Source organism: Octodon degus, unplaced genomic scaffold (assembly GCF_000260255.1).
Source record: "Octodon degus isolate 3935 unplaced genomic scaffold, OctDeg1.0 scaffold00147, whole genome shotgun sequence".
Classification (NCBI taxonomy): Eukaryota; Metazoa; Chordata; class Mammalia; order Rodentia; family Octodontidae; genus Octodon; species Octodon degus.
The window spans coordinates 4,419,437-4,444,917 of NW_004524723.1; the positions used below are offsets into that span (position 1 = coordinate 4,419,437).

At 47.5% G+C, this 25,481-nt stretch overlaps 1 protein-coding gene across 3 annotated transcripts in view; it reads left to right on the forward strand.

The window, feature by feature from the left end:
* Positions 1-25,481, forward strand: part of Mylk (myosin light chain kinase) — a 228,515-nt gene that overhangs the window by 178,152 nt on the left and 24,882 nt on the right. For all 3 annotated transcript variants that reach the window (XM_023702276.1, XM_023702275.1, XM_023702278.1), the window contains 7 exons: positions 3,173-3,223; positions 3,887-4,014; positions 6,410-6,563; positions 12,543-12,845; positions 20,505-20,537; positions 20,623-20,716; positions 21,528-21,731. In XM_023702276.1, the coding sequence (XP_023558044.1) occupies positions 3,173-3,223; positions 3,887-4,014; positions 6,410-6,563; positions 12,543-12,845; positions 20,505-20,537; positions 20,623-20,716; positions 21,528-21,731 (967 nt within the window). The remainder of the gene's footprint in view (positions 1-3,172; positions 3,224-3,886; positions 4,015-6,409; positions 6,564-12,542; positions 12,846-20,504; positions 20,538-20,622; positions 20,717-21,527; positions 21,732-25,481) is intronic.

Sequence of the window (25,481 nt, forward strand, 5' to 3'; positions counted from 1 at the left end):
TGAATGTGGTTTATAGCTTCTTTGGGCTGTGGGTGTGGGTCTTCTTTTCACCTCTTTGTTCTCTCTTTCCCTCTAGTCTTCTGTGCTAGTTTCTGGAAGTTAGCATGATCCACTTTTGTCTTCCAGCCTTAATTCTGATCTCTTCCTCTTCTTTCACTTTTCTATTTTCTCTCTAATTCATTTTAAATTTTAACACAGTTACTGGAGGTTTCAGTCCATATTCAGCCAGTTCCAAGGCAGAGCAGCACATTGCAGAGGGCAACCTTTCATGGTGGTGGCAAAGAGCAGAGCACCTCTTCCCACCTTCTTAATCTCTTCTTATAAGGGCATCAGTCAGAGTCCATTAGGGTCCACCCTCACCCTCTTAACGTAATCACCTCTCTAAAGGCCACCCACAGCCGCATCCTGAGGCTCTGGGTGTTAGGGCTTCAAGGTGTAAACCTCAAGAGACATCATTCAGCACCTCTCAACAGATGGTGTCCTCACTCCTGACCGGGTCAGATCTGCCTGATAGATGCCTCTCTTCTTCTCTTGAAGCCTCTTTGGTTGTGAAGCTCCCTAATTGGATATTCTTGCCTGTGTGAGTTGGCAGGACCATGACTAGTGACACTGCAAATTTTCTTTCACTTCAGTTGTCACACCTCTTCACTCTACTACTCTCTGATATGAGCCCCATGCTCTGGCCAGCCTCCACCAGACACCACTTGCCATGGACTCTGCACTCCTGTCGGCCACTGACCTGGGCTGTCCTTTCCCTAAGTCGGAAGTCCCTTAATTCTTGACCCGCCCCCACCCCTGCCAAGCCTTCCTACCATGCCATGGTATCCTGTCTGTGCCTCAAAGCAGCAAGTGCATCATGCTGGCTGGATAACATGTCTTCTTTTTCTTCTTCTATTTAACTTTCCTTTTGAAATATTATAATTTCAGATTTACAGAAAAAATAAAACTAATACAAATATTTTTCATATGTTCTTCATCCCAATTCCTCAAATTTTTACATTTTATTGTCTGTTTTTTCCTATGTTCCCTTTTCCTCATTTTCCTCCACCTCTCCACATACATGTGCACACACATATATGTGCACATATAAATCTATACCATTTTGTGAGCAGTTTATAAGAGAGTTGCACCTGTAGGACCCTACACTTAAGTACTGCAGAGTGAGTTTTCCTAAAAACAAGGAAAGTCTCATATAAAGAGCTTGATTATCAAAGTAGGAAATTAATATTGATACTAGTTTATATTCACTATATCCAAGTGTTGCCATCGTCCTATCACTGTCCTGTAGGACCTGTGGAGTAAGATAGCAAGTCCTGTATACCAGTATATGTTAACATTTAGTTTGGCTGGTAAGGCCTGCTGTATCACATTGGTTTGGTTCTCTCCTCAGTGCCCAGGCTGGTGGCATACACTGATTAGCATGTTCTGGGCACATGGGGCTTCAGTGAGTGTTTGGAGGTAGGCACATGGGTCACAGATGGAAATGAGCCAGGATGGCTGTGGGAAAGCCATGCAGCTGTCGCCATCAGCCCTGTGACCCCACAGTGTGCTTCTACAAAGGGTACTCTCCTTGTCAGTCTTCCTGGGGCATTCATCTGGGCAGCAGCACCCTTCCTTGGTAGAAAGGCACAGCTGGCCATTCACAAAGCTGCCTAACCTGCCTGTGGTCATGGAGCCACTACAGCCAAGCTGCCCAAGGTCCCGCCCTTCTGTGCTCTGCAGTTTGTGAACCACTGTCAATGTCAGCTCCCTTATTCAGCATATAGCCGCCAGGCTTGTTAGGTTTACAGAAGTGAGCATAAAAGCGCCCACCCTCAAATAGCTGACGCTGCAGTGGAAAGGGCAGATACTAAAGAAAGAAAGTGAATTTATAGTTTGTCAAATAGTGATAAGTGCCTGGGGGGCTTATAAGTCAGAATAAACATAAGCAGCACAAGAGATTGTGCTCTGATGGTTTGCATACAGTGGTTAAGGAAGATTGCATTGGTGCTGTGGCTTTTCCCCATTTTTATGTTAAAGTATAATTTCCATGCAGTAAACACCATTTTTAGAACAGGGATCTGTGAGCCTTGACAAACCTATGTAAGCTGTATAACCAGCGCAGGTGAAAGACAACTCTGTCCCCTAAGCACGTATCTGTATGCCCCTTTGTTCTTAAGCCCGTCCACCCAATTCTGGCATTGATCTGTTCTCTGTTCATTCAGCACATAGTTCTGCCCAATCTAGAATGTTATGTATGTAAAATTATGTAGTATGTAGCTTTTAAATCTGGGTTTTCTTGGCTGAAGGGAAAGATAAATTATGATAATTCATCTATGTTGTATGTATTCATAGTTTGTTGGGTTTTATTGATGAATTTCACTGTACTCTTATGCAGTGAATAGTCTATCCATTCTCAGGCTGAGGAGCTTGATGTATCTCCTAATTTGGGGAAGTTGTATATAAGCTTCGCATGCAGATGTTTGTGTTCATGCAAGGTTTCGTTGCACTGGGATAAACAGGATAAGTGACTTTTGAGCAAAGACTTGAAAGAAATATGAAAATAAGCCATGAAGATAGTTGAGGATATTTCTGCATATGTACCATATTGTTATTTAACAAATATGCAAAATGGTTCTGTTTGAGTCACCTTATCACATATTTGGAGAAGGTAGGGCAGGAAGGCAACAGCATTCATTCATTCATTCATTCATTCATTCATTCATTCTAGATCCATTCAACAAAAATTTAAAAAAAGAAAAATGAAAGCCACCAGTTCACAATTTATGACCCAAAGGAAGCCTGAGACCCTTGGATCTACACCAAAGACTAATTTTAGCTGGTTATCTGACATAATTTCCTTTTTGGGTTTCCTGAAAGTTTGGGTGAGAGAGTAGTTAGTGAGTTTTGAGCTTTAATCTTTGAATAAGACAGTGGGGCCTTCGGTATTATTGAGAGGTTTTATATCCTTGGGGGTTCTATAGACTCCTGCTGAGGCCCCTAAAAACTGGCATTCATCTGACCTTGAGGCTGTCTGTATGATCAGGCAAGGTGGTCTCTGAAAGGACACATTGGAATGAGGGCTCTCTACAGCTAAGAGCCCAGTAAGCAATACCACACCCTCCTTGGATTTAGGAGATTATTTCTAGAAGCAGAACTGACAGAAAATAACCTGTGAACTTTCTTGTTGCAGGTGATGCAACTGTGAAAAAGAAACCCACCTCCAAGATATCTCCAAAGGCAGGTAATAAGTTGAAGCCTCTCCTGGGGACATGAGCGTCATGGTTCAGGGGTTTCCTTTGCACTACAGACTGTCCACCTGGCTGTGATCAGGATTTGTCCCCACTTCCAGCTCTGTGTGTGTCAGGCCAAATCTGGAGCAAGTGTCTCACCTTTGTTCTCTCCTGTATCCCTCTTCCCTGCCTTTGTGTACAGGGCCTCCCAATCCTGGGAATTTTCCTGTCCCTTCTGGAAATTCCACCCCCTCCCAGTCCCTCGCTCTGCTTGTGTGAGTGACCCATTAATGCTGCTTTTGTCACCTGTTCTGTATGTCCTCATTCCATGGAGCCCTTGTCTATTTTCCATGAAAAGACATTTGAACGTTTAAAGCATATGGATCCCATCAGCCATGGTGGTCCAGAGGTTAATGAATGAGGTAAAATACAGATTCAAACAATTAGGGTCAACCACCAATTATAGCACAGCCAAGAAATACAGAATTATGCCCCATGAAATATGTAGGTCATTTCTGAGAGAATCTGAATAAAAACTTAAACAAGCCTAGCAGGTCTGAGAGGTTAGATCTTCCAGACAGTGGCAGTACCCTCAGTCTTATCCTGGAGGTTCCAGAAGGCAGGAAGATGTCTGGGCCCCTCCTCTGTGCTCACTTGCCCCCGTCCCCTCCCAGCAATGCCCCCTCAGATCATCCAGTTCCCTGAGGACCAGAAGGTGCGGGCAGGAGAGCCTGTGGAGCTGCTTGGGAAAGTGACCGGCACGCAGCCCATCACCTGTACCTGGATGAAGTTCCGAAAGCAGGTCAGTCATGAAGGTGGATGGCTCAAGGAAAACCTCCAGCCCCCAGCCTAAAGGAGTGAGAACTGCTGATGTGATGGGGACAACATCAGTCTTTATCACATTAGAAATGGAGAGGAAGGGGCCGGGGAGATAGTTCAGTAGGATAAGTGCTTGCCTGGCAAGCGCAAGGGCCTGAATTCAATCCCTGGTTCCACCAAAAACAAAAACAAAAAAAGAAATGGAGAGAACCCCACCCCCACCAAGCCTGAGTTCATACCAGCCTTTCTTGCAGCCTACTAGCAATCCATGCAGTGTAGATAATCTGTATCATAAAGCTACCCATAGTCCCACCTCATTGTGATCTCTACCCAGAATCCTAGTCAGGCTCAGGAAAATTGAACAGAAACCTCAGATGACCTCCCATACACCAGTAACTTTCTGAAAATCTCTGCCAGCCCACTGCCTACTGTTTCTGATAACAATTCAAACTTACTGCGTGCTGAAGGGATCCAGATTAATCTGAGTATGTGGATGAATAGAATTTTGGCTAACTGGCCCAGAAACCTAGCTATAATTTATAGTAATGGTTCTTGTGAAAAGTGTTTGAATTTCTAAACAACTAGCGTTTGGAGGAAACTTGAGGGTCCTGATCATCCCACCAGTCTCCTGTTGGTGGTGTGTGCCAACATGTGTGATCAGCAGGGACCCTGGGATGGCAGGGTGCCCTGCATCGGGAGCTCTTCTGGAGATGCGGATTTACTCTGAGCCCCTTGTCACAGTGCTTTCATGCCATTCAGATTGCCCCAGTTTACGAAAGAGCTGTTATCAGGGAAGAAAGTACACAGAGAAAAGAAGGTGGACTTGAGCATCCCTCAGCACATTTGCCCTGTGCTACTTCCTGAACTCAGATGGAAGCATAGGCCTTCTCAGAGATGTCCACCCAAGCCCTAGCTTGGCCAGCAGAATGTCTGTGGTGGATGCTCTACATCCATGTTGATCATTAGAGTGGCCACTGTCCCGGGCAGCCATTGAGCACATGAAATGCAACTGAAGCCAGGAACTAAATATTTAATTTTAACTGATTAAAAGGTTACAACAGTTCTGTTGAGATATAAGTCATATACTATAAAATTCACACTCACACACACATGTACCCACACATACACACACATGCACACGCACACACCCTTCCCTTTCTGGCAATACTGGAAATTGAACCCAAGGTCTTGGGCATACTAGGCAGGAGCTATATCACTGAACTACATCCCTGATCAAAAGTAACCCTTTTAAAATATACAGTTCAAGCCAGAGGTTTGTCATGCACCTGTAATGCCAGCACTCAGAAGGCTGAGGCAGGAGGATCCCCTTGAATTCAAACTGCATAGTAAAGCCTTGTCTCTAATTAATTAATTGATTAATTAATTAACATGTATGACTTGGTGGTTTTATTAGAATCACAGGGTGGTGCAAGCATCATTATCTGATTCCTCATCGCAAAAAGAAACCCCAAAGCCCATTAGTAATCATTCCCCTTCTGCTTCCAGCCTCCAACTTTTGCCTGCTCTGGACATTTCACACCCTGGAATCATATACAATCTTTTGCCTAGAGTTTTGGAGCTTTTTGAAAGAGTGCTAGGCCAGCCCCATACTGGAGATTGAATGCAGGGAGTGCTGAGTTACATTCCAATCCCCTTTTACTTTTTATTTTGAAACAGAGCCTCACTAAATTGCTCGGGCTGAGCAATTTGCAGTCCTCCTGCCTCAGCCTCCCAAGTAGAGAGGATTACAAGCACAGGCCACCACACCTGGCTGGATATTTTGTTTGTTTTGGTTTTGGTTTTGGAGACAGGGTCTCACTGTGCAGTGTAGGCTGCTCCTGAACTTCCTGTGTAGCCTAGGCTGGCCTCCAATTTGCAGTCCCATCTCGCTGCCCAAGTCTCTGCAATTACCAGTGCATGCTGGAGTTTTTGTTTTTATTTTGTATAATGATATTGGCCTATCTGTGTTGTAGTGTGAATTAGTGTCCGTTCCTTTCTATAAATGCCTCACACTCCATTGTCTAGATGTAGCACATTTTGTCTCTGTACCAGTCAATGGACATTTTACTTTCCACTTCAGTAAAACGTGAGGAGTACATGTGGCCGGTGGCCACTGCACTGGACAGCATACACAGGCGAGGCACCCGCTGCAGGTGGGCTTCACAAAGGACTTGGCCAAGGTGCCTTCTCCTGTCGTCCATCCCAGAGCGAGGGCAACGAGTGCTGAGCAAGACACCCAGCCCACCCTGATCAGCCCTCCCTGGCTGTGGATGCCCTGAGCCACTGTAGCTTGTCCAGCTGGGTCCCTGAAGGGGAGAGTGGGGAGGAGCCCTTTCCTCCCTAGCTGTCCCCAGCATCTGTCCTGCCTTTGCCCACAGATCCAGGACAGTGAGCTCATCAAGGTGGAAAACAGTGAAGGCGGCAGCAAGCTCACCATCCTGGCCGCGCGCCAGGAACACTGCGGCTGCTACACGCTGCTGGTGGAAAACAAGCTGGGCAGCAGACAGGCCCAGGTCAACCTCACGGTCGTGGGTGAGCGTGGGCACCACTGGTGTGGAGGTTGCAGGTGGGAGGGCAGCAGGAGCCCCAACTGGATGCATAGATTGTGGGACCCCATTGACCCAGCCTATTTCTTCCTACCTGCACCCTCTTGGCCCTAGCCCTGCTCCCCAACTCTCACATTAGTCCTGTCCTTCAAGCTGCTGCAGATCTCCAGACCCCAGCGCATTCCCGACCCTCTTCCTGTTGGTGCTGTCCTGGCTTCTCTGCTTTTCTGGCCATTGGAGCCCTTGGCCTCTCCACTCCAGCCTCTTCTGGCGCCTTCAGTCCTCTGTCCCTCATGTGCACTACTGCCCAGGCCCTTTGTCAACCTTCACCTAACTCACTGCCACTTCTGATTTCACCATTCCTGTCCCAGATCGGGTCCAAATGCAATACTCACTCTTTTGACCTCCAGGCTCGGCTGAGTGATCGGTGCTGCTCAGAAATTCTTACCCTTGTCTCTGACCAGTGATGTCCTTGCCAGCCTTGGCTCTGGATTCTCTGAGAAATACAGGGCATTAGGCATGAATTTTCTCAGGGTCACAACCCCCACAGCTCGGGTGTTGACGCCTGTCCCATTTTCCCTCCCATCTGGGCTCTGTGGACAGCCCACAATTGTCCTGCTCTCGACTGCTCCTTCTGGGTGGTGGGCTCCACCATCCCCAGTTTTCTCATATCTTCAAAGTCCTGCTGGCTCCTCCCAGAAGCCCCAAGTGTTGCCATGTTAGCAGTAGCCAGACATGGTAACCCCCGTGATACTCCATACCCATCCTGCAGTGGTGTGTCTGCTGCTGTGCGCATGTGCTGTCTCTCCTCCCACCCCAGAGCGAATCCTCTGGCAGAGGAGCAGCTCTGCTTCCTCCACACAAACACCCCAACCCATGCTGCTCTTCAGGGTGTCACTGCACCTCACTACCTATACCATGAGTTTGTAGGACTACTCTTGAGGTCACCATATACCCCTAACCCTAACTCTATTCCTGTTTCCTAACTATAGCATCCCAGTGGTGACTTAAGGCCAGCCCCAGACTCTTCAGTTCTCTTTCTTTCCTTCCTAACCACTCTCCTCATGTCCTGGCCACCCTCTCCCAAAACATCCATCACGCTCAGCTCCCTGAGTCAGTCATGATTCCCCATGTGTCAGGAGCTCAGATGGTAGAGAGACAATGGAAGGCACCAACTGTGGAGAGCAGGCTGTATCTTGTGTCTGTGTGGACACTGCAGAGCACCTGAGCATGTGCATTGACACATACGTGAGCCCTGGATGGTTTTTCCATTCGCTCATGGCTTTCTATATACTCTTTTTGTGAATTTAAAAGAAGTGTGTACCCTGACCTCACACCAGGCTCACAGCTGGTCATGGAGAGCAGAGGTTAGCCTGAACTGATCCACTGGACCCCCCACGCAGTGCACAAAACACGAAAGTGTGTGAAGGTCCTGACCTTGCCTCTCTGCGCTCTAGCCTTTCCCATGTATACTCCTGAGGGATACACAGGTGGGCACACAGAACAGAAGGATCCAACAAACCTGGCTACTGCAGTTAGGGCTCTTCGCCTAGAATCTTCCCCTAGAATAGTGCCTAGGCATGAGGTTGGAGGATGAAGAGGTGACTCTGGAGGCCTCTTGTGGCGCTATCATTCTGTGGTCACCTGAGTCTGATACCAGCTCTCTTCCTCCCTCCTCATCTCATACCTCACTCAGGACTAGGATGGACAGGACTATGGCTCCAGCTTTACAATGAGGAAACTAAAGTTGAAGATAGGCAAAGAAACAGAGTATCAAGGGTCTTGTGGGAGTTAGCTGTCAAACAACCTATGTTCAGATGCCACTCATGGGAATGTGAGTGGGTGCAGGATGTCTCCAAAAGGCAAAGATACTTCTGGCTAGAAACCATCTTGAGGGTGACATGCAAGCCTTTTGAGGAGCTGTCTCATGCAGGAAGTTGTTGATATCAGTTTCCCCATTGTTTTCTCACACTGAGCCTTGAGAAGCTCCATAGCATGTCCCTTAGGCCCTAAACAGATGAAGAAAAGAGTGGCCTCCTCCGTGAGGGACCTTTTTCTTCCTGTCTTTGCTGACTCCAGGTGCTTATTTCCATAGCTTCCTCCAGGATTCAGGCTCCTGGAGGGACTGGTGCTGATGATCCAGCTTAATGTATGCTTGGACCATGCTGAACGTATCTTTTGGCCCCACACCCCATCCTATCAGCAGGCATCAGTCCCAACTTTCCCTTGGTGTTCTCTCTCATCTGCCCTGCGTGGGTGATGTTGGGCTCAGCAGCTTTGCACTCGTTTTCTGTAACCAATACCTCCTGCTCCTACCCTGGCCACCCCCGGACAGTGCCACACATTCCCCATCCCCCTCCCCACGGCACGGGCTGCAGTTCTGGCCTTTTATGGTTGAGTTTCTTATTCCACGGCCAGTGCTGACAGGGCCATTGGTGTGGCTGCCCGCCAGCTGGCAGGAGCAGCATGTTAAATGCCGTCCTGGGAGGGGAATGGAATGGAGATCCGAGCTTTCTGTCTGCCTCCCCCTCTCAGAGCTAAGAATAGAATTGCTCAATAAAATGAGGACTCACATTGATGGGCGCAGCAAAGCCGTATTCATTCAGAGCCCATGAACTTAGGGTGAGTCCAAAGTAAACCCTGGCTCAGCTGCTTTACCTGTGTGGCTCCAGGACATCTGTATATTATCTGATCAGGGTTCACTAAGTAAATGTAAGACATACATGAGATAAAACAGGAATTGTTCAGCCTACTCTAGACAGTTTTCAAGTGCTTCAGAAATATCCATTTACAGACCAACTTTGGTCTATAAATAAGGCCACTTTGTGCAACTTCTGCTTATTAGCAGTAAACTTCTCTTGTGGCATGTTCTTAGAACTACCTTCTTTTCAGATAACCTGTGATTCTTATATTTAAAATGATGATTTAAACTAGCTTTTCCCTCAGTTAGTTTAAATGAGTGGTGCTGGGCTATTTTAGAGGCTTTTTATTATTACGCTTTAACAAGCAGCACAAGAATTACTGGTGCTTAGTAGCTTCCTGTGCTTGCTCCCCTTCTGCCTGCTCAGGGAGGAGGGAGCCAGCGGCAGATCCAGTGGATTCTTTCATGCCGCTCACTGAGCAGGAGATAAACAGGTCTCTGCATAGCTTTAAAGTAAAAAAGCAGAGAGAACTCCAGATACCAGGCAATCCTCAAGTACGATCTGAGATTGGACATTGCATGATTTGCAAGAGCAGATTTCCCTTGCTAATGCTTGGCTCAGCTTAAGCAAGATGCTTCTTTAATCTCCTCTCTGCCTGATGGCTGCAAGGTACCAAGCCCTGGGGCCTGGCTCTACAGACTTTGTGGAGTCTCCCTTGGGCTCTGCCATGCACTCACCAGGTTCTCATGGTGAGCAAAGTGCTTTAGCTTCTGTGGGCCCTGTTCTGAGGACACAGCAGATCCTGGTGTGGTCACCACCAAGGAGCCTGTCAGCAGCTGCTGAATTCAGCAGGGATGTCCAGGTGGGGCTTGGCACAGCTGCACATCAGTTTTTATCATGCATATGCAAAGAGAGTGAGGGTGCTGCTCTACTGGGAAACCTCTTGAGCAAGATCATCCTTTTCCCAGGAATAAGAACACTGGCTAAGCACAAAATCTTGGAAGTGGCATCCTGTGGAGCCCTTCTTTTAGAGGGATTCCCACTTTGCCAGTGAGGTCTCCAGAGAGCCCTGGGAGAATTCTGAGGAAGTGGAGGGCTGTTCCCCAGACACAGAGCCTTTACCCAGCACTGCCAGGATGTCCCTTATGGACAGAGTGCACTGGCTCATCGTGGAGGTTCATGGGAGTCCCTGGTCTGCCCCAGTGATCCTTGGCCCTAACCATCCCAGCTCTGTGTGGCTCTGTAGGTTAAGAAACCTACAGAAGTCCCATCCATGCCTCCCAACCCTGGCTCTAAGGACTGGTAGGGGAGAAAGGAGCTTCCAGTCTCCTGGACTTCAGGCTTAGGTCTTTTTAGAATTCTTTCACTGGACACCAAATTTCTAGTATGTAACAACATTTCATTTGGAATTAAAGTCCTTTCCCCACATTTCCCTTTTTTCTTATTGTGCTATAGGGGGTGAACTGTGTCTTATACAATTTAGTGATACAGGTAACAGGGCAGTCAAATAGTGTCTCTGTAAAATTCATTTTTCCAAGCTGTCTTTTTGACCAAAGCAGAGAAGAGAAAATCAGCCAATGGACTGTATCTGTGTCCAATCACATTTTGCAGGTAGTTTTCCAGGATATGAGGAGCAGTGAATGTCTTTATCTCTCTGTAGACTTTTTTTTAGCTTCCCTAGCTGGTCCGGAAAGGATTTAAACCACTTGCTTCTAAGAGAGTTTAGAGCAGTAAACATCTTAGCCAACACCAGAAATGTTTCTAAAAAGACCAGTATATCTTTCAGGATAATTTGTCTAAGAGAACACATTAAATAACCAGTGAAAGTGGTTTCATCAAAGGAGGCCTCCAGCCTGACTACAGCACTGGAAATGGCTCTGACATGGTCCCAAAATCAACTCAAACTGTGTTATGGGTGATGAAGGTTGATTGTAGCTATCTGTAGCTGACTAACTGCAGAAACTAATTCTGAAAACATAGGAGTTTTGTTCAGATAAACAACTAACAAAAACCAACAAACTCAAAAGCTTCATCAAAGTGGTAAGCACTATGGTTTGACCTGAATTTGACAACACACTGGTTCTGAGCCCAGGACATCTGTGTGGGGAGGAAGCCAGCCAAAAGGTAGCTGAGATAGCTCAGTGGTCTAAGCACCTGCCTGGCAAATGCAAGGACCTAGGTTTGATCCCCAGTACAGCATGCTGTCCCTGCCCCACAACTGGGCATGGTGACACATGCCCATAACCCCAGCACTAGGAAGCTGAGACAGGAGCATCATTATAAGTCACAGCTGCATATTAAGACCCTGCACCAAATAAATAAATAAATGATTTTTTTAAAGGTGACTCTTCATTCCTGTGGTCAATACATTTTCTGTCCCTTAGTCAAGGGTGCTTGTGACTTCCTATTGTAGTTTACTTTTGAAATTCCCCTGTATACCAGTCCAATGAGGATAAAAGAGGTGGCATAGGGGTTGGGGTTGGGGCTGTGGCTCAGTCCCCAGCACCAAAAATCAAGACAACAAAGAGGGAGAGTAGAAATAATGCTTATGTACCATAAAGTTAGAAATAAACTCCTGAAGTAACCATGACAATAATGATAGCCAAGTCAGGCATTTTCCAAAATCTTTCCACAACAACGTTGTGATGCTAGTGTGACATTGCCCAATCAAGGAAACTGAGGCACAAAGCAGTTAACAGCCACTGAATGGGTGCAGATCTATGTCTGCCTTCAGCGCTCAACAGCTGTGCTGTGCTGTTCCTTGATAGGGTAGGGATTTCCCAATTTCCAGACACCCTGGTTGTGTCACAGGTCACTGGAGCCATGGGCCTGAAGGACACACACACACACACACACACACACACAAGCCTCTCTCCCTCAAAAACACATTTTTCATGGGAAATAGTCCATGCCTCCATGAACAGCCTCCTAGATCTGTTTACTCTGAAAAATATGTTTATGAGTTGAGCAAAGTACAGAGAACCATAGCTTGTGAACTGGAAAACTAGCCAAAGAAAGTCTCTTTTGAGCAAGTAGGCATGTGTGGGACTTTCTGTACTGCCGGGTTTGTGCAAGCAACACCTGTAGTGTGTGGGGGAGGGATGAGAGCCAGGAACGGGAACCTTCACTTGGATTCACAGGGTGGATCAGCCCCACGACAGGGATAATCCACAAGCATTCTTGGGTCTGGATGTAGCTCAGTAGCAGAGCACTTGCCTAGCAACCACAAGGCCTGTGATCCAACCCCAATGTTAAAGGGCAAAGATGAAAACCCTGTCCCTACAGTTCAGCAATTGTGAGTGACTGTATTTCTCCATCTCCAGATAAGCCAGACCCCCCGGCTGGCATCCCTTGTGCGTCTGATATCCGAAGCTCCTCACTGACCCTGTCTTGGTATGGCTCTTCCTATGATGGAGGCAGTGCTGTGCAGTCCTACAGCATTGAGATCTGGGATTCAGTGGACAAGATGTGGAAGGAACTAGCCACATGCCGCAGCACCTCTTTTAACGTTCAGGATCTGCTGCCTGACCGAGAGTATAAATTTCGTGTACGTGCAATCAATGTGTATGGAACGAGCGAGCCAAGCCAGGAGTCTGAGCTCACCACGGTGGGAGAGAAACCTGAGGGTAAGCTACCACCACGTTTCTACCAGTGTGAGATGCATGTGAATGGACTGGCTTGTGTGTGTAGTGACCACAGTGAGAGGGTGGCCACAGAATTGAGACATATCAGCAGTGACTGGCAGGGCCTTTGGTGGTCTTGATTTCTAAGATTCTGATGCTGATTTGCACTGTTTCAAAAGTGTATAAGACCATTAAAAAAAAAAACCACACAGAACAAGTGGGTCGAAGGAATAACTCAGTTGCAGAACCCTTGCTTCACATGCATGAGGCCCTGAACACCATCCCCAGCACCATAAAACAAATTCAAACAACTTACCCAGAAATTCTGGTACACTGCCATGAGGGGGTGATGATGTATTAAGCAAGAGAACAGTTTCAGAAGGGCAGAGCTTAGGTGACATCAAGTTCCTACTTGACTCCTCATCTCATCCTTTTTTACACTCACATTTGAGTGTCTGCTCAGTGTCAGGACTTGCAAAACAGAGAAAAGGACAAAGATCTTAAATCTGGGAGACAGATGTGCATACACTGTAATGAGATGGGATACATCTTACTATAGTGACACAAACTGTGAAGGAACATGGCAGAAATTTGCCATGGACACAGGGAGACTTCCTAGAGGAGGTGACATATAAGAAGTGTCTTAGAAAGGGGAGTGGGAGTGGGATTCTGAGAGGCAGGGCAATGAAGAAAAGGAATTTCCTATAGAGGGCATCGGCATGAGCAAGGGCAGGAAGTGACAGCAAGCGGTGACACTTTGAGAAACATATGTAGCCTGGACAGTTGTTATATGAGACAGAATAGGAGCAAGAAAAAAGAAACAGTTTAGGTGAAGTTGTAAAGTTAACTAAGGACTTTCAGATGGGATTGAGAAGAGTAGATCTGTGTTCTAGAAATGGTTCTATTCAAAGCTGGGCTATGCATAGCAGCCCTATCATCCTGGGAGCTTTGTAGATTCTCATTCCCAGGCCTTTAGACTCTTCATTTGGCATTATCTGCCCCTGAGCTGATTCGTACCCATATGAAAGCTTGAGAAGTCCTGGAGTGCAGGATGGGCCAGGGAGCTGAGTCAGGAGTCAGCCAAGTACCAGTTGAGTCTTTGTGTCAAAATGAAGCATGAGAAGATGAACTAAATCCCCAGGGTGTAGTATGGACCATTCCTGATGACTTCTAGAGAGTTGACCAAAAAAAAAAAAAAAAAAAAAATTGGAAGGAGTCTAAGATAACTCCCAATTATTGACTAGGAAACTAAACACAAATTTAATAGCCAGTTAACAGGGTTTTGGTTTTCTATTTGCTTTTGGTTTGTTTTCCAAGTTGCTGATAATCAAACCTAAGATCTTTGTATTGAGCTACATCCCCAGCCTTTCCTATTATTTATTATGAGACAGGGTCTCACTAAGTCACTAAGTTGCCTAGGCTGCACTCAAACTTGGAAAGTCTCCTGACTCAGCCTCCCAGAATGCTGAGATTACCTGGGTATGCCACAGTATCTACCTCATTTAGAGGCTTATTATGAGTCATTGTGACTAACATGCACTGATGTGACTAATATGTGGCTAATGTGTAACTGCTACATGCTAACAATATGCCACTCACTTTACATACGTCATTTTATTGAATTGTAGTGAGGTAGAGACTATTATTACCCCCATTTTACAGATGGGGAAGTGAGGCTTCGAGGGGTGCTGCTGCTTGCCTGGGGTCACAGAGTGCATATAGTGAGAAATGTGTCTCAGAGGAGTCTGGCATGAAACCTGTGCTCCTTTGGTCAGACTAAGGGAAGAGTCAGCAGGCTGTCTCCTGGTTCCTGGCTTGAGTGACTGGAAGGTTACATTAACAGGGAGTCTGGGAGGAGATGGGGCTCTGTATTTGGAACAGTTGAGTGAGGTGGCAGAGGGACATTCCAGGGCAAGTATCTCCAGACTGTGGAGTCCAGAGTTCAGGAGAAAAGTTAGCGCTGCAGAGGAAAGTGAGCTAGTGCTGCAAACTTGGAGGTCTGCACTGATCGACCATGGAGCCATGAGCATCCATGAGGTCCTCCCAAAGGAGATACAGAGCAGCAACACCAGTGCCATTATGCAAAAGCCCATGGGATCAGAAGAAAGCGCCCCTGGACGCTTTCTTCCAGTGGTTTCCTAGAGACCACTGTAGGAATGGGAGGGAGCCAGTGACAAAGAAGGCCTGGCGAACCATAGCAAGAGCTAGAGATAAGACAGGTGAGGCCAAAGAAGGATCTTTGGATTTATCCCTTTGGTTAGTAATGATCTTTGAGATCAAAGTCCAGTGAGTTTCCACAGGGTGGAAACATGGTTGCCTTGGTTAAGAAATAAATGGAATAAGAAGAAGAAGAAAAAGAAAAAAAAAAAAAGAGGCCAGGACTGTGGGGTATCATCACAAGGCATTTCACCTAAAGAACAGGAAAAAGATGCTCTGAGTTGAAGGTAGAGAAAGGGCTTGGGTTCAGAAAGTGGGGGAACACAGGGACCAGTGCTCTTGAAGAGAGGCATGAGGGCTGCGGAGGGCCAAGGGTATCAGAAGAAATAGGAGGGAGCCAGTCTGGGAAGACCATGTAGCTAGAGGCATCATGCCTGTGGAACTCCTTCTGACTCAGTAACCTGCTCTAGTTTTAAAAATTAGGCGTAAAACAGTTATCAACAACTTTAACTCTTTTTTAAAAAAATGTATTTGTACTATGCAGCTCAGACTCATAGTGATCCTCCTATTTCCAACCTCCCTAGCACTGGGATTATAGGCATGTGCTACCACGCCTGAACTTGGTGGCTCGCTCAGCGCACCTGGGGGCAGGGCCAGCATGGCATGTGGTGCCAGAAACTTGAAACTTTTTTTAGGTACCAGGAGTAGAACCTTGGGTCTCACACATTCTAGGCAAGTGCTCTGCCACAGAGCAATAACACCACCACCCTCTTCAAAGGTCTGGTAAGCAACTAAGAAGCACCCAGCATTCACTCCTCTCTTGTTCCTCCCCCAACACAAACCACACTTTCTACAGTGAGCAGAGTCTGGCAGAAAGGGCAGCAAGTTATTATTTGGAAAAGTGGCAGGAGAGGAAGAGGCTGCAGTGAGAAACGTTCATTGGCTGGGAAATCACGTAGGTCCCTGCTATAGTGGAAACCACAAAAATGTCCAGAATCCCTGACCAACCCAGGCACAGGAGCAGAGTCCGCAGCAGCTGCAAGTGGGCTCCAGGAGGCCCAGACAGCAGCTTCTGGACTGTGGGGAGAGCCACCGGGTCAGGAGTGGGGTGCACGGTGAGCAGGCGGCCGTACCCTTGAACTCCACCACAGAGCAGCCCTCAAAGCCCACTCCTCCAACCTCCCCTTGGGAGCAGACACTGAGAAATGTTGAAATCTCCTGAAATCCAGGAGAGAGGAGGGGTCCAGGCCACCCAGGGCCTGACAGGAAGCTGCTCCCAACCCCAAGCACAGCTGGATCAAGCCAGGGCAGGAGGAGGAGGGGAGAGCAGTTGGCAGGCAGAGGCCTGAGAGTGGGGGAAGGGGGCTCTGTACTGCTCAGATGTTTGTAACAACAGGGAGCCATCACTCTTCTTTTGTTTTTTGGGGTTTTTTTTTGGCGGAACTGGGACTTGAACTCAGGCCCTTCCGCTTGCCAGGGAAGCACTTATTCTACTGAGCCATCTCCCCAGCCCAGGGAAATGGTTCTCAAAAAGTGTGGGATGGGGGGTTGGCCAGCAGACAGGTGAGATTGAGTAGGGGGTCACAGAAGGTCACTTATATGGAAAAGTGGCTGGGGATCATAGCAAAAGCAGTACCCGTGAACCGTGGATCCACTGAGCCTATCTAATGTCTCTGACTTGTGGCCCAGCCTTTGGCCCAGCCACTGTCCCTTCTGAGTTCCAGGTGCAACCCTGTGTCCTAGGATATAGTGGGGGACAGAGTGGGCCCATCTGGTTGCTGTGACTTCCCCCTGTCAGAGCCACCCTGTGAATAGGACCCCTAACCTCACAGCTCCCTTCCTAGTCTTCCGGATCACCAGAGCCCCCACCTTGACCCACTCTCTGCCACCCCAGCCCGACCTTGAACTCCTTGTGGGCTCCACTGATCTGGCTGACTCTTAAATCCATAGCCCTTGCTCATCTCCCTGATTTGTCTAGTCTATTTAGTTGTCCATATAATGACTGTGCAGTCGGGGCTCCTTGCCAGTCCCTGGGCAGGAAGAGCTGCGCCCTCAGGCTGCTCCCTATCCTAGGCTGCCCCTTTGCCCTGCAGGGCCCAGAGGTAGTGTCCAGAGCCAGGGTGCCCTCTAGTGCCCATGGAGTATGCAACAGTGCTTGGATGAAGAAAGGCACAGTACTCCTGGGACTGACTGGAAACCCTTCAGTTTCCAGTCTGCAGCTGGCTCGCTCCCTAACCCACTCCAACCCTCTTCTCAGTTTGCAGAAATATCTCAGAAACCTCTGCAGAATAGCTCCTCCACTTAGCTTTGGATCTGATAGCTCATTCTAAATAGTTTTGCTTTGCTTTTTTTTTTTTTTTTTTTAATGTTTAGCCAAAGTCCTTTCTTCTGCAATTCTAGCTCCTTCCTTTTTGGAAATATGGAAACCAAGTGCACATTTTTGTCATTGCTACAGCCCTTTATGGTCCACAAGCTTGGCTCACTGTACTTGTTCCTTACCCCACCATCACCCTCAGTAGAGGGCAAGCAGGACAAGAAGGGAGATGGATAGTCAGCAGCCTACAGACTTGATTCCAGGTCCCAAGAGGAAAATTTCAGGGAAGAATGAACTGAAAAGAGGACCTTAAGTCTCTACGGGCAGGGGTTTGGGTGAAAGAGGGTACAGCAGACAGAAATGGTGCAGGAGGCTGGGAGGCCAAAGGTCCTCTCTGAGGATGGCTGGGAAAGCTGCGAGTGCCAGGATGATGGAAGGACCCTGTGGCTCACAGCACTCTTCATGAACACAGTTAAACTGTTCCCTGGAAGGTAGCTGACCTAGAAAACCTTCCCTGTCTCTTACCCTGCTGCTCAGAACACTCCACTCGCCTTGCCATAGAAAAATGTGGGATGGAAACAAGAAAATGAAGGTTCTCAGTAGACCAGAGCCACAGATCAGGACTGCGGGGTCTCCCGACAGGGAAGACCTTCTCTCAAAGACCGTGGGCCAGGAAACAGCTACCAGGTGTTCAATGAATGGTAGACTTTACTCTCTTGCTTCCCTGAAAGCTCTATTTGAAATATTGTTGAGTTAACCTGAATATCCAGGAAACTATTACTGTTCTTCAGGTCCCTCCTGACATGGGTTCCATGGGGCTATACCCTTCCTCCCCAGGAAGCTCCCCCTCAAGTGATGTTTATGGGTTGACAGGAGTATGTACACCTGGCTTTACTCGTGACAGTTGAACTTATTTGTTCCCTAGTACTGGGGATTGAACTTAGGGACTTCTCACTGAGCTCCACCACTGGCCCTTTTTTTGGAGTCAAAGTCTTAGTAAGTTGTCCAACCTGGGCTCAGACTTACAATCCTCCTGCCTCAGCTTCCCAGCATGCTGGAATTACAAGCTTGCATCACCACATCTGGCTTATGATTTCTTTATAATGGTGTCTACTTAGACTGCTTTCACCTCAGGAAAGGCCAGGTCTTTTCCAGTTGTCTTAGCGTGGCAGCCCTCCCTCAGCTTCCATACTTGACCCTGCTCCACCTTGACCTTCTAACTGCCAGCACCCAGAGTCCTGGGGATGGATATCCCAGCTGTATCAAGGCCCTGGAGCAATTGTGCTTGTTGCCAGTGGCACTCTGTGGGCCAGAGCAGGAGAGCCCTTCTTGCCAAGCCTGTCACCCTCAGGGTAGAGTGACCCAGTCTCCCAAACACTCCCAGGCACATTGTTAGCGGGTCATCCTTGTCATAGATGAATTTGACAGTGTCTCTGAGCTCCCAGCCCTGCAGAGGGAGGCCCACATCCCTAACATTCCCAACCAGACTCTGCTGCATTTTTCCATGGCAGTTTCCTTTCTGTGTTATTCTTTTCAATCCTCTCATGTTTAATTCTTTAAAATTAAACTTTGTCAGCAGCATTTTAAGAACTCTAAACAGATCGCAGCTTCTCTTGCTCCTGGTTTCATGCTTGTAAACTCTTGCAGACCTCTTGTTCAGCAAGAGGCACTTGCCCTGGAGGACATCATGGCACTTCCCTCCTCTGGCTCTTAGGTTACAGCCACCTCGCCTTCCTGCTGTAGCTTGCTGGGGGGCCTGCTGTCCACAGGGTCAGCTGTACCTCCTCCCGGGCTCTCTCCCCTCCTCTGCCTCATCTGCCTCCTTCTCCTCCTCCCTGGCCCCTCTTCCATCACAGAGCACCTGCAGCCCTCACACACTGTCACACAGAACCACACACTCATACACTCACAAGCTTCTACAGCATTCCACACACCGATGCACACACTCCTTTGCACACATGCACTCACAGTTACACACTGGCCCCCACACATTCATACACTCCAATGTGGTTCCACACACAGAGGCAAATACTCACATTCACACTCCCACATTATCCCACGGGTACCCTCACACTCACACTCACACTTTAAACATCCACTCTGCTGATTTCTGTCACACCTTTGCTGTGTCCCTCAGCAATCTTCCTTGTGCCAGAGCAGTCCAGACAGTGGGTGGGGATGCAGGGTGCTATGGGTGTTGCAGCTAGTTACACAGGCCTAGAGTCACCAGGAACAGTCCTTATGGATGAGGGCTGCAGGCCAGAAATGGAAAGGCCCTGGCCAAGGTGAAGAACCCACAGAAGCCTGCTTATGGGCAGGCCTGCAGCAAGGCACAGGAGCGCGGGCGCCTCCAAGGGGCTGTGTCCCAGGGATGATGCTCACCCCATGTCTGCCCTCTACTCCTAGTGGGGGAGGGGACACTGAGGTCTCCTTGGCCCACCTCAGGGACACCAGCTGGCCCCATTTGTTGACTCCTCTCTGTATTCCTGTTGCCTTTAAGATATAACCCATGGGGCTGGGGAGATGGCTCCATAGAATAAGCTCTTGCCTGGCAAGCACAAGGGCCTGAGTTCAATTCCCGGTTCCGGGAAAAAAAAAAAAAAAAAAGCATAATCCAAGCTCTGTCCCTCCCAGAAGCAGTCACTCTGGCTCTCATGGCACCTCTGCCTGTGCCATCTCATCAGGGCACTTCGTAACAGATACTTCAGGTATACAGCATGTCTCTACCTCTCCAGCTAAATTAGAAGCAGCAAGAGGGAAGGAGAAAGCATGCCTGGCATGTATTTTTGGTTGGTTTGCCTATGTAACTGACAATATACTTGGTAAACTGCTGGGATTTTATTTCTAAAAAGTCCAACAAAACTTTTGGATTTGATTGGAAGCCTTTTAAGTCACCAACCTTCACAGTAGGGCAGGAAGGGCTAGTAACAGTTCTGTGTAGCTTGTTAAGTCCGGAGGCAGGGAAGAGATGAGAGGACATTGCATCTTTGGCTACAGGGTTGGGAGTGACAATCCTGGCAGCAAGGTGGGGCTGGTTGGGAGCCAGTCTGTACCTGGCCTTGACCAGCCCCAGCAGCTACAGAGGTCTGGGCTGGCCGGCCTGGTGCCCACGAAGGCTCCAGCTCACCTTGCTCTCAGCAGGCCTTGAGCACTGACCTCTGCATCTTCTTTGCCCCCCTTGTCTCCCCTAGAGCCCAAGGATGAAGTGGAGGTATCAGATGATGGTGAGTGGCGGGGCCCTGTCTCGGGGTGAATGGGGCTGAGCAAGGGGGCTGGCCAGCGCACACTGACCCTGACATGTGCCCTCAGATGAAAAGGAGCCGGAAGTTGACTATCGGACAGTGACGGTCAACACTGAACAAAAAGTCTCTGACTTGTACAACATTGAAGAGAGACTAGGATCGTAAGTGGAAGGGAAGCTGCATCTGGGTCCCCACGGGAGGTCGATGTGGGTCCCACTTCTTCCTGACCTCTCATAGACTCAGCCTTCTACCTGGGCTATGGTTCCTGCAGTCTTTAGGAGATAACATCTGCCCTGTGTGAGAGCCCAGCCGGTCAGCAAGGCCTCCCACTTCCATGCCTGTGCTCACAGCACTGAAGCCTGGATCAGACTATCTCTTCCTGCTGGGTCCACAGAAGTGGCTGGGAGTGAATGGCACTATGTCCAGCACCCTCGTGGCTTCCTGGATGAACTCCAGTGATGCAAACCCCTTAGCAGCTCTGGGAAAGGAGTCTACCCTGTCAGAATGAGTTACAGCCCAAAGAAATCTCGGGGTCCCCAGTCATGGCAAGCAGGGTCCTTCCTGGGCAGCCACCAGTGGACCAATGCAGGGGTGGAGTGGAAAGCAGGGAGCTACTCAGTCTGTGTTTAGGAAGTGTAGCCTTAGGCTGCCTTCATGGGCACCTGTAGAGAAGGAAAGAGAAGGCTACCAGCCATGATTGCATGGAAACGTGCTTACTGATTCAGTGTAGGGGCTGGTAGACCTTTTCCATAAAGGGCAACATAGTTGATATTTTAGGCTTTGTGTCCCATTGTCTCATAAAAACTACCAGGGACACCATGTAAACAAACAGGTGTGGCTATCTTCCAGGAAGACCTTAACTATAAAAAGAGGCAGGTCAGATGTGTCCCTTGGGCCATAGCTTGCCACCCCAGATTTAGTAAAAAGCTTAGCTAAATGTGGCTTTTTATCTCCTCCCTCTTTCATGTGCAGTGGAAAATTTGGACAAGTCTTTAGACTTGTAGAAAAGAAAACTGGAAAAATCTGGGCAGGGAAATTCTTCAAAGCATATTCAGCAAAAGAGAAGGAGAACATCCGGGAGGAGATCGGCATCATGAACTGCCTTCACCATCCCAAGCTGGTCCAGTGTGTGGATGCCTTTGAGGAAAAGGCCAACATCGTCATGGTGCTGGAGATGTGAGTGGCCCTGTGGGTCTGGGCACCCTTGCTTGCATATGCTGTCCTGCTCTAAACTACCTCTGCCCAAGATAAAAAGTGCTGCAAATAGGATGTGACGTGGAGAAGCTCACCAGCCTGTCACTTTGTGTTCCTTCCCCTACCTAGAAGATAGTGGGGACCCCTAGACATTCTCCCTCATCTCCCATGAAAGGGCTGGATCTAGCCCTATGCGCCTTGATGTTGTGCTGGACATTTTCAACTAATCTCACCTAGAACCATCTTAAGGAGGAAGGGACAGGATAGCAGCTTCCTAACTTCCTTGTAAAAGAGAAGGCCCAGCCTGAGGGCTCGGAATCCAGGCACAGAACCCTTGCTCAGACCGTCATTCAACTGTGTCTGGGAGTCCCTGGCTTGTGTTCCTATGGGTTCTGACTGACTAGAGCAGCACTTTCTCTGCTGGGGTGTGCAAAGGCAGGGAGATCCTTCCCAGAACCCATTATTTCCTTGCAGCCCACTCCTCCACCTCAATCATGCACACATACATGCACATGCATACAAGCACACACACATGCACCTAACACATATAATACCAGCATTAGTAAGCCACGTGTTTGTCATGGTATCTGCAGTTTTTACAAGCTTCCTTTTTTGTTTGAATTTTTTGAATATATACAATCACATCAAAATTTCTTAGAAAATACACAATGAAAAAAGTTTTATTCACTCTACCATTTCCAATTTATCTACTATGTTTCTACCCCATAGCACCTCTATAGGCAAACAATTTTATTTGCTTTGTCTGTAATGTACAGACCAAAGTCTCTTCATGAAAATACAAGTGTATATGACAGAGTCTTATGTTCCTGCCTTTTAACTTAAAAGGTAATTTATGGTACTTGTTATTTCACAGTGCACATTATTCAGCAAACTGCTGTGATAGCCGGTCCTGCATTCCCCCAGCCCCATGGAATCAGTACATGATAGTGTACTGAAGCCATCAGCTTTGCGTAAGTGGCCAGGTGGTTTCCAGGCTTTTGCTTTTGCAAAGAAGCATTGTTTGTATCATCATACACACATCTTTTCACCCATGCCTGTGTGTATCTGTAGCATACATTCCCAGAGGTGAGGGAGTGCTGAGCTAAAGAGTATACACATCCACACACCAGAGCACCACTGTCAGGTTGCCTTCAGGTTCCTTCAGGATCCTTGTATTGCTCATCCTGAACTTTTCGGGTCTTGAGCCTTTGAGCAAGCCCATGAGCATCTAAGCACTCTTCTCCAAGAAAGATGCAGCCTGTTCCCTTTGCTCATTGCAGCACTATTTGGTTTATTCCCTCCAGAATATGTTCCGTAGGACAGACAAGAGTGGTTAAGAACATGGACATGAGTCAGATAGACCTTCCTCAAATCTTATCTCTGCTCCTTACTTGTTGTTAACCTTACGTAAGTTACTCAGCTGTGTGAGTTACCCATCCTTACTTTTGTTACCTATAAAAGAGCCTATTAAACACATCTCCTAGATGCTGTAGGGATTAAGAAAACAATGCTTGAGAAGTACAGTTCTCTAAAATGGGAGGCTCTTAGTAGTACAAAACATTGCCTTTTCCTGTATCCTGGTCTTTTTCTACTTAAAGGTATACTGTGAACATTTCAACATCTAACTTAGTGTCATGGAACTAATCCTTTCCAGTATTCAGGAGGCTTGGCCTCAAGTTCTACTACAACTGAGATGTGATCTTTAATTCCTAAATCCTACCAGCAAACAAAAGTATCTTTTGGATTCAAGTAATTAATCTCCAGTGTCCTTTCACCAATAAAATTGTACAGTTCTGTGAAGTCATCAAAGACTCAGAGAAAAATCTTCATTTTTAGAATCAAATTTAAACTTTCCATCCTTCCCACTTTGAGGAAATATTTAGCCTATGTCTAAGACCTCATTCTTCCCAGCTTCACAATACCCCTGTGGGATGTAGCTTTGTTCTACAACAGGTTCTTTTATCCAGGTGAAGTGGGCATTGTGGGGACATTTGGAGAAATGTCTTCTCCTCAGAAGTTAAACCTTGAGTGAGTTCGTGAGAGGGGACAGGAGGCAGCTGAGGCTGGCTAAGGCCGGGCAGTCACACCAGTGGGCAGAATACCATACTTAGCTTGGAATCAGGAGTTGGCAAGCTGGATGGAAAAAGCCGAGAGAAATGTAAGAAGGTTTCAGCTGGTCTGGATTTCATCCCTGTACCCACTCCTCCCCCACGGACAGGAGCAAGTCTTCCACACACAGATGCCAGAATGTTCCCCACTTGGGATACAAAGCTTGCCCCATGACAGGAACTCAACCAGGGAAGAAGGGAGCAGCTTATACATCATTTGCATGTCCCTTCCAGCCTAACCATTCCGAGAGTTGGCCCTGAAGAGGGGAAGGTTGACATTTCACAGCACAATCTGCCATTTTCCTTGTTTGATAGAGAAACTGAGATGAAAAGCAGGGTGATTCCTGGTGATACAGAAAAAATGGAATGTGTAGTTCAGGGCCTGGCTTTTCATTCAGCTGCCTCAGAGATGTGAGGAGGAAAAATGCATGCCCCTACAGCCTTCCCAGCTTCTGAGCTTCCAGGACAAGCTCTGTCATGTAGCAGTGTGGCTCTGGATAGCGATCTTCCCTGGTCCTCACCTGGAACCTGGGCTTGTCATTGTGAGTGTCTGGGAAATGCCAAGGCATGGTGGGACCCTGCACACTAAGAAGACCTTGAAGTTTAGGCTAAGTCAGTGGTGGCTGATATCTCACCCTGATGCTCCTCTTAGCAAAGTTTATCAATGAACACCTACCTGGATGCTGTGACATAAGGAGCAGAGGGCCCAGGCATTAAGTCCCCAGATAGCATCAGTCCTTCTGGCTGCCACCAGTAAGGCCTGACCAAGGCCTAGAGCACTGAGGAGAAGAGCACTCCCATGGGACAGGTAGCTTTGATGATAGTAAGTGACCATTTGCCATTCTCCTGCTGTCTATTTATTAAGCACATATTTCTTCAACTTGTCTTGGCCCATGGCCTAATCCTAGTGATCTGGGCCTATGCATGGTAACTCTTGCCTATCAAACCAGAATCTTGAACACTTTGAAACCTATTAATCCCACTTTGAAACCTATTAATACAGAACTATTAATCCCACTTATTTTAGGATGATCCTTCCATCATAGGAGGTGGATTACAGGAGCAGTTTTCAAAATATCAAATATATTTGAAGAGCAATGAACCTATTTGAAGCATTATTGCCTAAGTTACCGCTGGAAATGCCACAGCAAATCATCTCCATGGCCTGGATGTTTTCAATTTTCTTAGACATCTCCAAAGGCACTGAAAATAATGGCTTCTTGCTTTCTTAGGCTATTTTAAGTTTAAAAGCAAATGTTTGGGGACATCTTGTCCATGTCAGATATCACCAGATACGAACAAGGGCCTGGAAGGGAGCCAGGCCTTTTGCAGATGAGCTGACAAACAACTCTGAGACAAAGCTGACTTGCTGCAGAGGGTGCAGACAGAGTGCCTGGATTACCATTAGGGAGACGTCATTTCACATGAAGAAGCAGGGGCTGGTTCTCTGAGGAAGTGAATTTCCACTGGACACCTAGGAGTGGTAGAATAACCTAGTATTTCCTAAATATGTGTGATCATCAGAGTGACTGGGGCACTTCTTAAAAATATGGATCCTCAAATGCCACCCAAGAATCTCCAAATGAAAACCTCCAGGGGGAGAAGCTTAGAAATCTTTATTTTC